Here is a 16,122-nt window from a genome sequence, read left to right on the forward strand (position 1 = left end):
GCACAGGAATCGACTTTGCTTCTGTCCACACTCATCTCTAAGCTGTCACTAGCCTGGGTTTGAATCCTGACCAAGCTATAAACTGTCAAGGTGTTTCACAGGTATGGTGATTTATCAATGTGGGTGCTGCCCCTCGGATGGGTGTTAAATTGTGTCCCGTCTGCTGATATTAGTTGGTGGATGTTAATTATCCCACAATGTCCTTTGTCAAGAGTAGGTGAACGATCGCTGGCACCTTGGCCAGATTAGCAATTCCTTCCCTCACATTAGTCGAACGTCAGTCCTGGCCAGTCAGTTCGTGAAAGACTTGGTACCCCCCCCCTCCCCACCTGGCCAACCACACAATAACATGGGAATAAAAGAAGACCTGGCTTCACTAATCAATTAATTTAGCCACTATTTACAAAAGTGGTAATTTATTTCCTTTGGATATTTTTGACTTTTTCCCCAAAATGAAATTCAAAACAAAAACACCACCTGTTGAGAATATTTCTGTGACGTCATCAAAGCATGATTAAGACTTCAGGCGTTACACAAAACGAGTTGAAAAGCGAAATTTGCTTTTGCATTTAAATTTTTTTGGTCATGACTCCTTTCATGACTGCAGGAAAAAATTTTTTTTTATCATTATATATTAACCGTAATTCATCTTTCCATTATGCAGCACCTTAATGCTGGTTGCATCATTTACGGAGGTACAGCTATTCAGCTGTTGCTGTGCCCACCCCTCACCCAAGTCCATCCACAGATGAAGTCACAGGTGTGCATCTGATGCCATAACTGGATAGTCAGTTGGGTTTCATGCATGTGCTGGCAGGTGTGTTGATGGATTGTCACTCACCTATATCCAACACACCTTTGTCGCGTTCACCTCCAGCTATTCATTTGTCTCTCCTCGACAATACGTGAAATCACAACTCTTTTTGTAAAATCTTGTTTTGATTTCCAGGTTGTCAAGGATGCTGTTCATGTCCTGTCAAACCCCAAACTAAATTGAGTTGTCTACCGTTCACGGACACACCTGTCAGGCATGTACTTGCCGCTGCCTCAGATCATGAGAGCAAATGTGAATGGGTTTCATTGCGTGGGAGGGTGGCATTCTGGCGAAAGATTTACAAAATGGCGTGTGCAATATACACCTTAAAACTTCAAACAATGAGAGTTTAAATATTTTTTTTAAGTATAGAATGCATTATCAAATAGGGTCTGTTCAACTAAAATAATGTTGGTTTCAAAACTTTCCGAAGGGTCAAGTTTCTCTTCAGCACCCTTCGTCCACTCCTCCAGCCCCCCTCTCCTCCGGTGTGGGCATGCACTTGCATGTAGGTCCATAGGGCTGAGCTCGACACCAACACACAAACAGTCTGTTGTCCTGTTTGGTGTTCCCATCTGAGCAAATGATACCAGGGATCACAGGTTCAAATCTTATATTCTGGTTGCTTTGTCCATTGTCTTCCAATATGCTTATAATCCCTGTAAAATTTTGCTGATGCCTCCAAAATAATGTCTGTGTTCTCACGTGACGTATGCACAAGGCCTTCGATGAGCCTCATACGTTGAAGAAAAACAAAACAACCAAAGACCTGTGTTCCTCCTTGTCATCTTGGCCACGATAAACCTCAAGGCCAGGGATATCACGCGGAACCTCAAAGTCCAATTGTTTTTTTCTTCCCATTGTGGATGTATTTAAAGCACGATCTTTCTGTGTGCTGCCTCCTGTTGCCTGATATTTCCACTTCCAGATTTTCCCACTGTGGCGGCTGGTCCTTGGCAATGCTCGTGCAGACCCCTCTCCAGGATCAATGGGCGGTGGTGCTTGTTATCAAAGCTACTCGTTTGTTGAGGTTGCATCATGAAAGCAGGTGTGTGCACCAAGTGGTCTCTCATGTAAACCTTTATCCGCACCTTCAAACTCATTTCTTCTGACACCCTCGTGTAATCAAATTGTGACTTTGCATTTGTGGACCAGAGACCTCCTTACGGATCCATTTCACATCTCCGATGGAATACGTCTCATCTTGTCTGGGGAACGGTTCAATCATCTTGGACGAGCAAACAAAATGGTCAATATCACAGCTACCTGTAACTTTAAAAAGCGTTGCACAACTCCGATGATGTTGAACGTTGACGACATGTTGATGTCAATAACTACAAGAGGAAAACTGTAAACTTTTCTCAATACGTTTTACAATAATGTCATCATGTAAACTGACAAAGCTGTTTTATTTAATTAATTTTCTTCTTTGAGAGGCCACTTACTTACACACTACCCTGACATCCTCTCTCTCTCTCTCTCTCTCTCTCTCTCTCTCTCTCTCTCTCTCTCTCTCTCTCTCTCCCTCTCTCTCTATCTATCTCTATCTATCTCTATCTATCTCTATCTATCTCTATCTATCTCTATCTATCTCTATCTATCTCTATCTATCTCTATCTATCTCTATCTATCTCTATCTATCTCTATCTATCTCTATCTATCTCTATCTATCTCTATCTATCTCTATCTATCTCTATCTATCTCTATCTATCTCTATCTATCTCTATCTATCTCTATCTATCTCTATCTATCTCTATCTATCTCTATCTATCTCTATCTATCTCTATCTATCTCTATCTATCTCTATCTATCTCTATCTATCTCTATCTATCTCTATCTATCTCTATCTATCTCTATCTATCTCTATCTATCTCTATCTATCTCTATCTATCTCTATCTATCTCTATCTATCTCTATCTATCTCTATCTATCTCTATCTATCTCTATCTATCTCTATCTATCTCTATCTATCTCTATCTATCTCTATCTATCTCTATCTATCTCTATCTATCTCTATCTATCTCTATCTATCTCTATCTATCTCTATCTATCTCTATCTATCTCTATCTATCTCTATCTATCTCTATCTATCTCTATCTATCTCTATCTATCTCTATCTATCTCTATCTATCTCTATCTATCTCTATCTATCTATCTATCTATCTATCTATCTATCTCTATCTCTATCTCTATCTCTATCTCTATCTCTATCTCTATCTCTATCTCTATCTCTATCTCTATCTCTATCTCTATCTCTATCTCTATCTCTATCTCTATCTCTATCTCTATCTCTATCTCTATCTCTATCTCTATCTCTATCTCTATCTCTATCTCTATCTCTATCTCTATCTCTATCTCTATCTCTATCTCTATCTCTATCTCTATCTCTATCTCTATCTCTATCTCTATCTCTATCTCTATCTCTATCTCTATCTCTATCTCTATCTCTATCTCTATCTCTATCTCTATCTCTATCTCTATCTCTATCTCTATCTCTATCTCTATCTCTATCTCTATCTCTATCTCTATCTCTATCTCTATCTCTATCTCTATCTCTATCTCTATCTCTATCTCTATCTCTATCTCTATCTCTATCTCTATCTCTATCTCTATCTCTATCTCTATCTCTATCTCTATATCTATATCTATATCTATATCTATATCTATATCTATATCTATATCTATATCTATATCTATATCTATATCTATATCTATATCTATATCTATATCTCTCTCTCTATCTCTCTTTTTTTTCAGTTGACCCTACCCCTTCCTCCCACCCTTCCCCGTGTGTACACAATAAATAGGTGTCTCCTCATATTTTTGCTGTTTAAGTGAAGTTGTAGTTTTAACAAAATCCAATGTCACTCTCGTGCATGAAACCCTCTCGCTCATCCCATGGAAGTTTCACGTCTCATACTCTTACCAACAACACCAAATCTTTGGAACGTCCAGAGAACATCGGGAAGATCGATGGACAACAGACTTAGTTTTCGCGAAGAGCGCATCGGGTAACAGAACAACAACCATATTTGTTAATAAATTGTAACAATGAAACGTGTTGTCAGTAAGTATAAAGAAAGCCGGGGAGACGCGCACTCATTTGTGTTTCACTCTCTCTGTGCTTGACGTCCTACCAGGTCCCTCTCACCCACGGGACTGCTGTAACCTTCCAATTAGAATGCTCCGCAATCGATACCGCCTTCAAACCCTGCCAACCGACATCTTATTAGGGTCTGACCTTTCGGAGATGATGTGATGTTGCCCAGAACACGATGCAGGTGCTGCATCCTGTACGCAACGAAGGTGTCTGATTTTCACAGCCAGGCGTTCAACGACTATGAGTGTCGTCCTTCGCAGGGGACATTAAACCAGCTGCTCCGACTGCGAGCATTCGCATTCGCTGGAGGATGTAAAGAACTGTTGTGTATCGGCACCCTATATACCAAATCCCAAATTCCTGCCCTCATGAAGAGGAGCACTGCATTACTGGCACAGGCTCACCCAGGAATGATGATGCAACCAGATTCGCACTCTGGAGCATAATGGTTCGAGCATTCGCTCTTAGTCTGGGTGGTCGGTGGTAAGAACCCAACCCGGCTGAGTCATACCAAAGACTTTTAAAATGGTACCTGGTGCTTTCTTGCTTGGTGCTCGGCATTTAAAAATGAAAGATCACGACAACCATAGTTTGGCAACCATTGCAGAGGCTTGATAGCCCAAATGGCCGACTCATGCATTGAAGTTCCTTGAAAGGGAACTCGTATTATAATCAGATGGCTGAACTCGGATTCGGTAAGAGCAGTCGGATCTGAGCAACCACATATGGAACAATACCTTAGAGTCTTAGACAATGCTATCATGATCACTGTTGTCTGTCCCGACTACCACCAGCGTCCTCGTGACACGTTCGATGCTGCCGTTGTGTTTATGAGTAATAGGTTAAGTTTCATCAAATGACACAGGACAGAGTTATGGATAAGGCAGACAATAGACATGCATACAAACATCGACTGAGAGATTGAAAAAAATGAATGGGAGAGTGTTTAGTCTATTATTATTATTATTATTATTATTATTATTATTATTATTATTATTATTAATATTATTATTATTAGTCCCCTATGGGTTTCACCAGAGAGGACTATATGTTTGCTCTCAGTTTGTCTGTCCCACCTGTGTTTTGTTTTTTTAGACTTTTTCCCCATACGCTTCAACATATTCAACTGAAACTTGGTGCATGACTTTGTAATGATGTCACACAACAAGTTCGAGATTTTTTCTTTTGTTTTTTTTTAATACAATGTCGAGGCTCGTATGAGAGCTAACACACAGAAGGTACAACAAGGGGGCAGGAGACTGGTGGAAAAGGGAAGGAAAAAAACTGGAGAACAGAGACATGAGATCTGTGGCACAGAGAGGGAATGGGGCAGGGTACACAGGGTAAACAAGATGGATGCTACAGGGACTTTCAGGAAGGAAAGCAGCGAATTTGAAGGAGGTGGTGATGTGGTGATTCCAACACTGGTGATGTGGCAAAGGAGATTGATCAAGTGCTCGCTGATCGTTGCTAGAGGATGATCCAGAACTGCAGGGTCGACCAGAGTGCTCAGTTCCTCAATACTGACTACAGGCTTGTTGTAGCAACTCTGAAGTTGCAGCTTAAATCCGGGAGAACGGGACCATCCCAGCCTCGGCTGGATGTTGGCGAGCTCAAGGACGAGAGGGTAGCTGAGGAGTTTGCGAACAGGCTAAGTGGGGATTTGGGTGGGGGTCTGGGTGTTTTGGGAAATCCTGAAGATTTGTGGACTGCCTTCGAGACTGAGATGTATCAGTAGTTTATGATAATGCATGCATACATGGGTGCATTGGGGCATGGTTAAGCAGTCATGTGACCCACCCATGTTCTGATGCTGTGCTGTGCTGTGTTATGCCCGTGCCCGAATATACTTGTTGTTCCCACTTCAGAGCCTTCGTCCCTGTCCATTGAGTACATTACAAAGACTAGCATCCTTGATGTTGCCGGTGTATGTCTTGGAACTCACCGTATGGTGAAGAACAATTTTGTCTGTCAAGGGACACTAGATACCATTGACCATAGTCGCAGGGCCAGTCAGGCTTTACACCAAAGAGGTCAACAATTGACCATATCCTTGCTCTTCGGGTCTCGTCGAATGCAGACGAGAGTTTCGGCAGGGGCTGCTTGCAGTCTATGTTGATCTCTGCAAAGCGTTCGATTCAGTGAATCAGGAATCCGTCCGGAGTATTCTCTGTCTTTGTTCAGTGCCACCAAAACTGATCAATCTGATGTCTGAACTTCACTGTAGCACTGAGAGTGCTGTGAGATGTGGTGGTTCCATCTCTGAATTGGTTACAGTTGTTATTGGAGTTCATCGGGTGTGTATTGCCCCCCCCCACACCCCCCATTTTTCAGCGGTTGTATGGACTGGATTCTGGGGAGGATGTTGGAGAGATCAAGCTGCGGTGCATTGTTTGGGAGTGTCAACATTTTTGACCTTGATTTTGCAGATGATGCAGTCATCTTTGCTCAGACTCTGGATATCCCTTTGAGAGCCCTCGAGGTGCTGAATGAGGAGGTTGGGGCTGCTGGGATTATGGGTTTCCTGGGTCAAAACTAGGATCCAGTCTTTCAATGACATCTTGGATGCTACTTTATTGTCTGTACCTGTTTGTGGTGAGGATGTTGAGGCAATGAGAGATTCACTTGCAGTGGCAGTGAGATTCATTTTTCCGCTAGCTGTGAACCAGAAGTCAATAGATATCTGGGTTGGGACTGGGGAATCATGGGGTGTGGCGCTGTCGGTACCTGTGCAGGAGGATGAAAGTCCGAATCTTCAGGACCTTGGTGCTTCCAGTCTTGCTCTACGGATGTGAGACTTGGACTCTGACCAAGGATCTGAGGCAGCGACTCGATTCCTTCGGAACCAGGTCTCTTTGGAGAATCGTTGGCTATTGCTGGTCAGACTTTGTGTCCAACAAGCGGTTTCTGAGAGAGACTCAGTTGAGATTTTCTCCTGTATAGTCCATGAGTGTCGGCTGTGGCTGCATGGACATGTAGCTCAGTTTCCTGACGTTGATCCTGCTCACCAGATTCTCTCAGCAAGGGAGCCTCAAGAGTGGATGAGCCAACAGGCCGACCACATGCCTCGTGGTTCCAGCAGGTTGATCGGCATCTCAAGGTCGGGATGGGCCAGTCATCTGCCTGGAGGATGGCCAGACGGAGGCCCCTGGAGTTCCGGTGGAAAGTGGATGCAGCGATGCACTGCTCCGGTGCATGCTCCCATACCTGACCTGACCTTTAAAATCACTAGCATAACCCGCGCTCTGCGTGACATGTTGGGGTGGTGTGTTTGAGAAAGCAACTGATGCAGAGTATCAGTAGTAATTTTACTTTAATGCAGTAAGTGGAATACGATTTCACTGTTTCAGAACCATTTTATTTACTTTTTTTGTACCATGCACCTCATATGGTCTTTGAGATAATGTAAGCCGAATATCACGTTACTCGAGCGCAGAACAAAGTCGAAGATAGCGCGACATGAAACCACTAACTCGGAAATAATATATAAGATGATGTATTATATCTGCCCAAAAGCTGTGTACATTAGACTATTTTAATATGAAGTAGGCAAACCCTAGAAACTGATGAAACATGGTGGTAGAGAGAGTTTCTTCTTCATTTTGTTTTTGGCATCGGCTTGAGCGTGCGTTAAGCGCAAGCAATTTTTTTTTTTTATCTTTCGAACATTCATTGGGAGTAGTAGGGAACATGCATTGCAAAGCAATTCTCACTCTTGTCTCAGCTCATGGAGGAGCTCGGACACAGAATAACACTTCCCAGCCTGGAGGCACTTCCCAGAAATGTGACATGTGGGTTGGTGGGAGCAGGGTCACTTTTTGCTACAAGATGGCAACAAGGTTTTATGAAACTTCAGACATTCCTTAAGCTAAAAGAAACACATGCACCTTCTATTGGCCACAAGGAATTGGTTATCAGTGGTGGAAATTGTGGTGCAGCTTACCTCATCTACGGGTAGCAATGTGGACCATCTTATCTTTGCTGTACACAAGAGGAGGCAGGTACGCACGTGCTGCCCAAAAATGGAAGAACACAGGATATCCATTTTTGTCGCATTTCAGCTTTTACATGAAATTGCACCTACGGTATGTTTTTATTTTTTATTTTTTATTTTTTTTAATCTCTCCATAGCTCTCAGAGAAGCGTAGTTCCATTGATATGTCTCGGGCAAAAATGCTACAGTGAGAACTATAGTGTATGAGAGTTGTACTCTAATATACTACAGTAGTGCTACAGTGAGAACTATAGTGTATGAGAGTTGTACTCTAATATACGACAATAGTCTGCAGAGAATTACTACAGGAAAGGAGTGTTATTTTTGCCTGGGGTGGACCCATTTGCACAATAACTCTGAATGAGGTTGCCATATCCTGTGTCGGAGTGGTAACCCATCCAGGATTGTGCCCAATAGCCAAGGAGACTGCTTCGGCAGCGCCAATGCTCTGCACAGGGTATGGTCCCAATGGATGGATGGAGGTTGGCATTGAACAAACAAAACAGCATCTCAAAATCACGAAATTGGCCATACTGTGTTCTTGCATTTTTGGACAGTATGGTTCTGCAAGCCTGAAGCCAAGTCAAATGTGTATGAGCGAATCATTATTACAAACAGTGATACTGATGTCATTTTCTTTTTGCTTGCTTTCTATCCTTGTTTATTTATTTATTTATTTTGTTTTTTTTTTAATCAAGGCTTGTAGAAAAGCTATAAAACAGAATGGATGAGGATGTAACAGCACAAAAGGAACCACAGAAATAGAAGGGGGAAGTACCAAGAGCAGGACCTAGGAAGAAAATGGAAGGAGACTGACAAACAAGGGATGTGAGTAAGGATGAGGGGGGAATGTGGAGTTGCACAAGAAGGATGCAGAAGCAAACTCTCAGGAAGGAAAAACTGGAAATTGGAAGGGGGGTGTGGTTTAATGGGGGAAGTAAAGATCATGGTTTTGATTGGGGGAAGATCTGAGATGGTGGTGAACAGCTGTCTTGAAGACTTGGAGGGTACTCGGGATAAAAGCTGAGACAAAAAAAAAACAACTTAGCGTTACATTGCTGTCCACAAGTTGTGGTGTCTTGATGAAGTCAGAGATTGCATTCAGGGCTCCCATGTTTTTATAGGATTCAACAGCACACGCCAGTTGGTAGGAATACCAAAGAAACCATCTTGGGAGATATTTTGTGATGTTCCACATCTCCTGTCCCAGCTATAGGTAGCACAAAACCTTGAGCTTGGGTACTAGAACAGAGAAATGTGTGTGCAAACTGCGTAACCCCACAGGGGACACAAAGAATGTTCACTCACTTAGATGTTCCCATTTTCAGAAAATGCAAAGGGAAGCTCGAAAATTTGCCTCCAACACAGGATGCACCACATCAGCACATCCATCAGCACTTTCAGGCTTTAGAATGGAGGAACTCAAATGTGGCAAATCCAGACATCTCCTATTCAACAACAAGGGGTTGGAATTTGGAACAAAACAAGTTGATGCCCCTTCTCATGACTCAAGAAGGCCTGTCAGCTGAGTATGTGGAATTTACAGCATGTGGATGTTCAATGAACAGGGCAATGTATGTACCAAGGAAGCAGGCTCAGGTGCACAGGGGGCTGCAGATGTAATGACTGGTGCAGAAATTCCTTCAACAATGTCCAAGATAGTGATTCGTAGAGTATGAGATGGAACCCCAATCTGTTAACCATGAATTTTACAATGTGTCATCATAACCGTTTTATCCAAACAGGACTCCACATATGTAGCATTTGCAAAGAGAAATTCTTCTAAACAATTTGTCGTTATAAACAGTATTCTATTTGATAAAGTATATTCAGTAACGTCATCACCATGCAACTGCGGATAACAATTAAACCTGCGTGGAACACTTTATGGAGTAAGATACGTTGTCCATGTGGTACAAAATCATTGTTAATAACGTTTGTTTAATTATATTTTTAAAATATTTTAATTAGTTGATCATTCATAGAAAACTGAAATGGGTTAACAAATGTTACAATGTAAATCTAGCATTATGAATGTCTTCCTGCAAGGGAAGAAACAATGAGTAAAAAATAAATACAAAAATAATCTTCAAAATACACAATACTATGAGACATATTTATCAGATTTAATTTTATTAAGGAACGGTATTTTATGATTTGCCAAAAGTGACTTCCTATAAAGTGGTCCTTGTGCAATCCTATAGTCGAGGCTTGTGGAAGAGCTAGAACACGAAATGGATCAGGACACAACACAACAAAGGGAACAGCAAGAGAATGGGAAAATGGCAACAGCAGGACTGAGGGAGAAAGTAGATGGAGATGGACAAACAAGGCATGCAGGTAACGATGAGGGGTGTCGGAGAATGCAAGGGGTGGACAAGATGGATACAGAAGCAAAATTTTGGGATTGGTGGGGTAGTTTAACGGATGTAGAAAAGATCATGGTTTTGGATTGGGGATGATTTGAGATGGTGGTGAACAGCAGTCTTGAAGACCGAGAGGGAAGAACGAGATTGAAGAGGACGTGGAAGTTGGTTCCACAAGCAGCAAAAAGATATTAACATCCGGTTCAAGAAATCACAGTGAAAAAAAACATTAAACTTTAAAAGTATAATGACTCGGTAACAACTATGTAGAACTCTGGTTTTAGTCTCGCCCTGAAGGGGTTGTGAAGCTACTAGTGTGTGTGTGTGTGTGTGTGTGTGTGTGTGTGTGTGTGTGTGTGTGTGTGTGTGTGTGTGTGTGTGGGTGTGTGTGTGGGTGTGAGTGTGTGTGTGTGTGTTGTTGTTGTTGGTTGGTAAATCCATATGCGGGTTTCAGAAGGTGGAACAGAGATATACCCGGTCTCAAAGTATCCACCACCGTTACCATGTTTGTGTGTGCGTCTCCTCCATAACTCCAAAATCGTAAAGCCGAGCAGCCTGAAACTTTGCATGCAAACTAAGAAAACTCCAAGGAAGTGAAAGAGTGAAAATTGTGTGTTTGGGTTAATTAAAACACCACTTTGGAAGATAATTAACGGCTCTCGAAGCTGCTTGGTTGTTCATTTCGCTAAAAGTACCCGTGCTTTCAATGGAACATCGATTGGACAGACGTACGTTTCCGTCTGTGTTGGGCCCTGCGGTGTCGTGCCGCAGGTGCCTCGAGAGGTGTCTCATCCACTAAAAATGTGTAATTTTATGTTTTTACAGGATATCGTTTTGTTTAACCTTTTGTGCGATCTCCTCATATAATCCACTCCTCACTTCGACATATATATATATATATATATATATATATATATATATATATATATATATATATATATATATATATATATATATATATATAAAACAATAAGGTCCATCCAACCACGTGTTTGCCGTGATCTAGCTGTGAAGGCAGAGAGTAGAGATCGACATTTTGTGTTCTGGGCCTTCATATGTCTTTCAATTGAATTTTGCAAATTTCACACTTGAATTCCTCTTTCAAAGAACTCCGAAGGTAAATCTTTGTGTTTGTCGTTTTTATGTATTTTATGGGTATGTATGTATATTAACTGTATTACCATAACGGAACTGTGTGTGTGTGTGTGTGTGTGTGTGTGTGTGTGTGTGTGTGTGTGTGTGTGTGTGCGTGCGTGCGTGCGTGCGTGCGTGCGTGCGTGCGTGCGCGAGTACGTGCCGCCGCCACTGGTCTTCATCTCCACTCACAAGTCTCTAAGACTGAACGTAGCCTTCCCCATTTCTGAAGCATCCATCTTCACCCCAGCAAGGAACCACAATTTATGGACCAAGCATTATCCTTATCCGTGTTGCACCTCACCCTACATCCATCCCCAAAGCGGTGACATCCCTTGTGCCCTCCGGGATATGCCCGAACTCGGTCTCTTCCCTCTCAGTCGTATCCTTCCCTGGTCTCACCCTTCCTTGACAGGACAGAATCGACAAAACCCATCTTCCCTCTCGGTCCTATCCTTCCCTGGTCTCACCCTTCCTTGACAGGACAGAATCGACAAAACCCAGCAAGCTGCTCAGCAAGGCGAGGGCACCAGACCCATACGCATGTCAATCGGCTCAACTCTTGGTGCCACGTGCACGGCCCTTCATCCCATAAAAACTGCCGTCCCCGGCTCGGTTCTCACTCATATTGAAGTCGTATTCAGCACAGTCCTCAATGCCACGATGCCCCAAACCTCGGTCTCTCTTGGCCTCAACAGGTGGAACTTTGCAAGAGGGAGTGAGCAAAAGCTCAAACTTTCTGTCCCAGCAGCATGGGGTCAACAAGTCCCACCAAACTGCAAGTCTCAGGACCAGGCTGCATCACAAATGCATGTCGAATGGCGTGATATCGGGAGACATGTGCACAGCTTGTTCCCTCCAAGCTGCCGTTTTCGGCTTGTTCTTCACTGCTGTCAAAACTGATGTATTTGACGCAGCCCTCGATCCCTTCCGCCCATGTGAGAGGGAGACAGCAAAGAATGTTGTCTGCCTCTCACCGCCATCTTCATGTTTGTGTGCGTGTGTGTGTGTGTGTGTGTGTGTGTGTGTGTGTGTGTGTGTGTGTGTGTGTGTGTGTGTGTGTGTGTGTGTGTGTGTGTGTGTGTGTGTGTGTGTGTGTGTGTGTGTGTGTGTGTGTGTGTGTGTCCACTTCAATATATTTTCACTTTACATTTCTTTTTCTCTGCAACCGCTTGTCTGATCTATGCAAAACTTTAAACATATGTGGGAAGGATTCCCCATGGACAATGTTTCATTGATAACTCTGATGTTATAAGTCACATGGTGTGGCAGCTATATTGGATTGAAGGAAAAACGTTTGGACATCTTATCCAAAACTGCTCAACGAAAAAAATTGCAATGTGGCAAACATCATCAACATATGGTATATAGGGTGATAATGGGGCATATAGGGTGATAACGATGACATCATCGGTGAAGTGGTATTCCAGCCATAATTGGTTGAATCAAAATCTTTATCTGAAACTTCATATATCTGATCGACAACCTGATATGAGTGAAGAATTGAATTTATGATGTCATCAGTCATGTGATCTGGCAGCCATATTGGATTGAAAAAAAAAAGCATTAAAAAAAAATCTCCACAAATCGAGGCAAAACTATATATATATATATATATATATATATATATATATATATATATATATACACACACACACACACACACACACACACACACACACACACACACACACACACACACACACACACACACACACACACACACACACACACACACACACACACACACACACACACACTGGGGAGAACAAGTATTTGATACACTGCCAATTTTTCAGGTTTTCCCACTTACAAAGCACGTAAAGGTCTGTAATTTTTATCATAGGTACACTTCAACTGTAAAAGACTGAATCTAAAACAAAAATCTCATTGTATGATCTTAAAAAAATGAATTTGCATTTTATTGCATGAAATAAGTATTTGATACATCAGAAAAACAGAACTTAATATTTGGTACAGAAACCTTTGTTTGCAATTACAGAGATCAGACGTTTCCTGTAGTTCTTAACCAGGTTTGCACAGACTGCAGCAGGGATTTTGGCCCACTCCTCCATACAGATCTTCTCCAGATCCTTCAGGTTTCGGGGCTGTCGCTGGGCAACACAGAGTTTCAGCTCCCTCCAAAGATTTTCTATTGGATTCAGGTCTGGAAACTGGCTAGGCCACTCCAGGACCTTGAGATGCTTCTTTCGGAGCCACTCCTTGGTTGCCCTGGCTGTATGTTTCGGGTTGTTGTCATGCTGGGAGACCCAGCCACGCCCCATCTTCAATGCTCTTGTTGAGGGAAGGAGGTTGTTGGCCAAGATCTCGCGATACATGGCCCCATCCATCCTCCCCTCAATACGGTGCAGTTGTCCTGTCCCCTTTGCAGAAAAGCATCCCCAAAGAATGATGTTTCCACCTCCATGCTTTATGGTTGGGATGGTGTTCTCAGGGTTGTACTCATCCTTCTTCTTCCTCCAAATACGGCAAGTGGAGTTTCAACCAAAAAGCTCTATTTTGGTCTCATCAGACCACATGACCTTCTCCCATTCCTCCTCTGGATCATCCAGATGGTCATTGGCAAACTTCAGACGGGCCTGGACATGCGCTGGCTTGAGCAGAGGGACCTTGCGTACGCTGCAGGATTTTAACCCATGACGGCGTAGTGTGTTACTTATGGTTTTCTTTGATACTGTCGTCCCAGCTCTCTTCAGGTCATTGACCAGGTCCTGCCGTGTAGTTCTGGGCTGATCCCTCACCTTTCTCATGATCATTGAGGTTCCACGAGGTGAGATCTTGCATGGAGCCCCAGACCGAGGGAGATTGACTGTTATCTTGAACTTCTTCGATTTTCTAATAATTGCGCCAACAGTTGTTGCCTTCTCACCCAGCTGCTTGCCTATTGTCCTGAAGCCCATCCCAGCCTTGTGCAAGTCTACAATTTTGTCCCTGATGTCCTTAGACAGCTCTCTGGTCTTGCCCATTGTGGAGAGGTTGGAGTCTGATTGATTGAGTGTGGACAGCTGTCTTTTATGCAGATAACGAGTTCAAACAGGTGCAGTTAATACAGGTAATGAGTGGAGAATGGGAGGGCTTCTTAAAGACAAAACTAACAGGTCTGTGAGAGCCGGAATTCTTACTGGTTGGGAGGTGATCAAATACTTATTTCATGCAATAAAATGCAAATTAATTATTTAAAAATCATACAATGTGATTTTCAGGATTTTTGTTCTAGATTCCGTCTTTCACAGTTGAAGTGTACCTATGATAAAAAAATTACAGACCGCTACATGCTTTGTAAGTGGGAAAACCTGCAAAATCGGCAGTGTATCAAATACTTCTTCTCCCCACTGTATATATATATATATATATATATATATATATATATATATATATATATATATATATATATATATATATATATATATATATATATATATATATATATATATATATATATATATATATATATATATATATATATATATATATATATATATATATATATATATATATATATATATATATATATATATATATATATATATATATATATATATATATACACATACATATATATATATATATATATATATATATATATATATATACATATATACATATATACATACATATTTATATACATATATATATATATATATATATATATATATATATATATATATATATATATATATATATATATATATATATATGTATATGTATATATATATATATATATATATATATATATATATATATATATATATGTATATATATATATATATATATATATATATATATATATATATACATATACATATATATATATATATATATATATATATATATATACATATACATATATATATATACATATACATATATATATATATATATACATATACATATATATATATATATATATATATATATATATATATACATATATATACACATATATTACGAATTTGCGCCCACTGGCGTGCGAACGACCGCTTTAGCCAATGGCGGCTGTCTCGCCCACCGAACGAACAATTCAGTCGCGACTTTCCGGAACAACGCCGGAAACCAGTCACTGGTGTGCTCCAAGCGCACACCACTGCCTAGTCAACACTCTACCCGCGCGCGACAGGGTCAATCGCCGAATTATCGATATACCCAAGTATTCGCGTGGGCAGACTACCGAGAGATCCTACCTCAGCGAAGTCTGCTTGGACACGAACCGCTTAAGCGGCTCGTTCCGTTCTGCGATAACCGAGCGGGGTATTATCGTGAGACCTCGCTGGACCCAATTCTTTTATCGTCTAGTAAAAAGCCCGCAACCATTCCGAAATGCAATACGGCGGTTCAATGGGGAAAGAGGACTCAACGAACGGGTTCGCATTTAAACACGCACATTTATTCACACACGTATGCAAAACACCAACATGCACGTATACAGAAAAGTAATGGAATTGGTGGGAAGGGAAAAGACTCGAGCAAGACAAAGCACTACAACCGTCTATTATTTATTATTCACAAGCACTTAACAACAGTTCTACTTGCGGACATGGCGCCACAACATTCACACAAATAAAAGCAAGGAAAGGACCCCCTCAAAGACAAGGGGGTCAGACTGGTCCCGTAGTCCTTTATAACGTGGAGCCGTGTAGATCGCAGAGGCTTCGCGAGACCGTTGCAGGTTACCTCCACCCTCGTGGTTCCTCGA

General features: G+C 41.6%; 1 protein-coding gene across 1 annotated transcript in view; it reads left to right on the plus strand.

Annotated features, from left to right (window-relative positions):
* SKAP2 (src kinase associated phosphoprotein 2) overlaps positions 1-16,122 on the plus strand; it is a 252,492-nt gene that overhangs the window by 17,227 nt on the left and 219,143 nt on the right. The window contains exon 3 of the mRNA XM_085853307.1: positions 1,743-1,862. Within this exon, the coding sequence (XP_085709433.1) occupies positions 1,853-1,862 (10 nt within the window). The 5' untranslated portion in view covers positions 1,743-1,852. The remainder of the gene's footprint in view (positions 1-1,742; positions 1,863-16,122) is intronic.

Source organism: Eptatretus burgeri, chromosome 13 (assembly GCF_056783735.1).
Source record: "Eptatretus burgeri isolate ZD-2024b chromosome 13, Ebu_testis_v1, whole genome shotgun sequence".
NCBI classification, from domain to species: domain Eukaryota; kingdom Metazoa; phylum Chordata; class Myxini; order Myxiniformes; family Myxinidae; genus Eptatretus; species Eptatretus burgeri.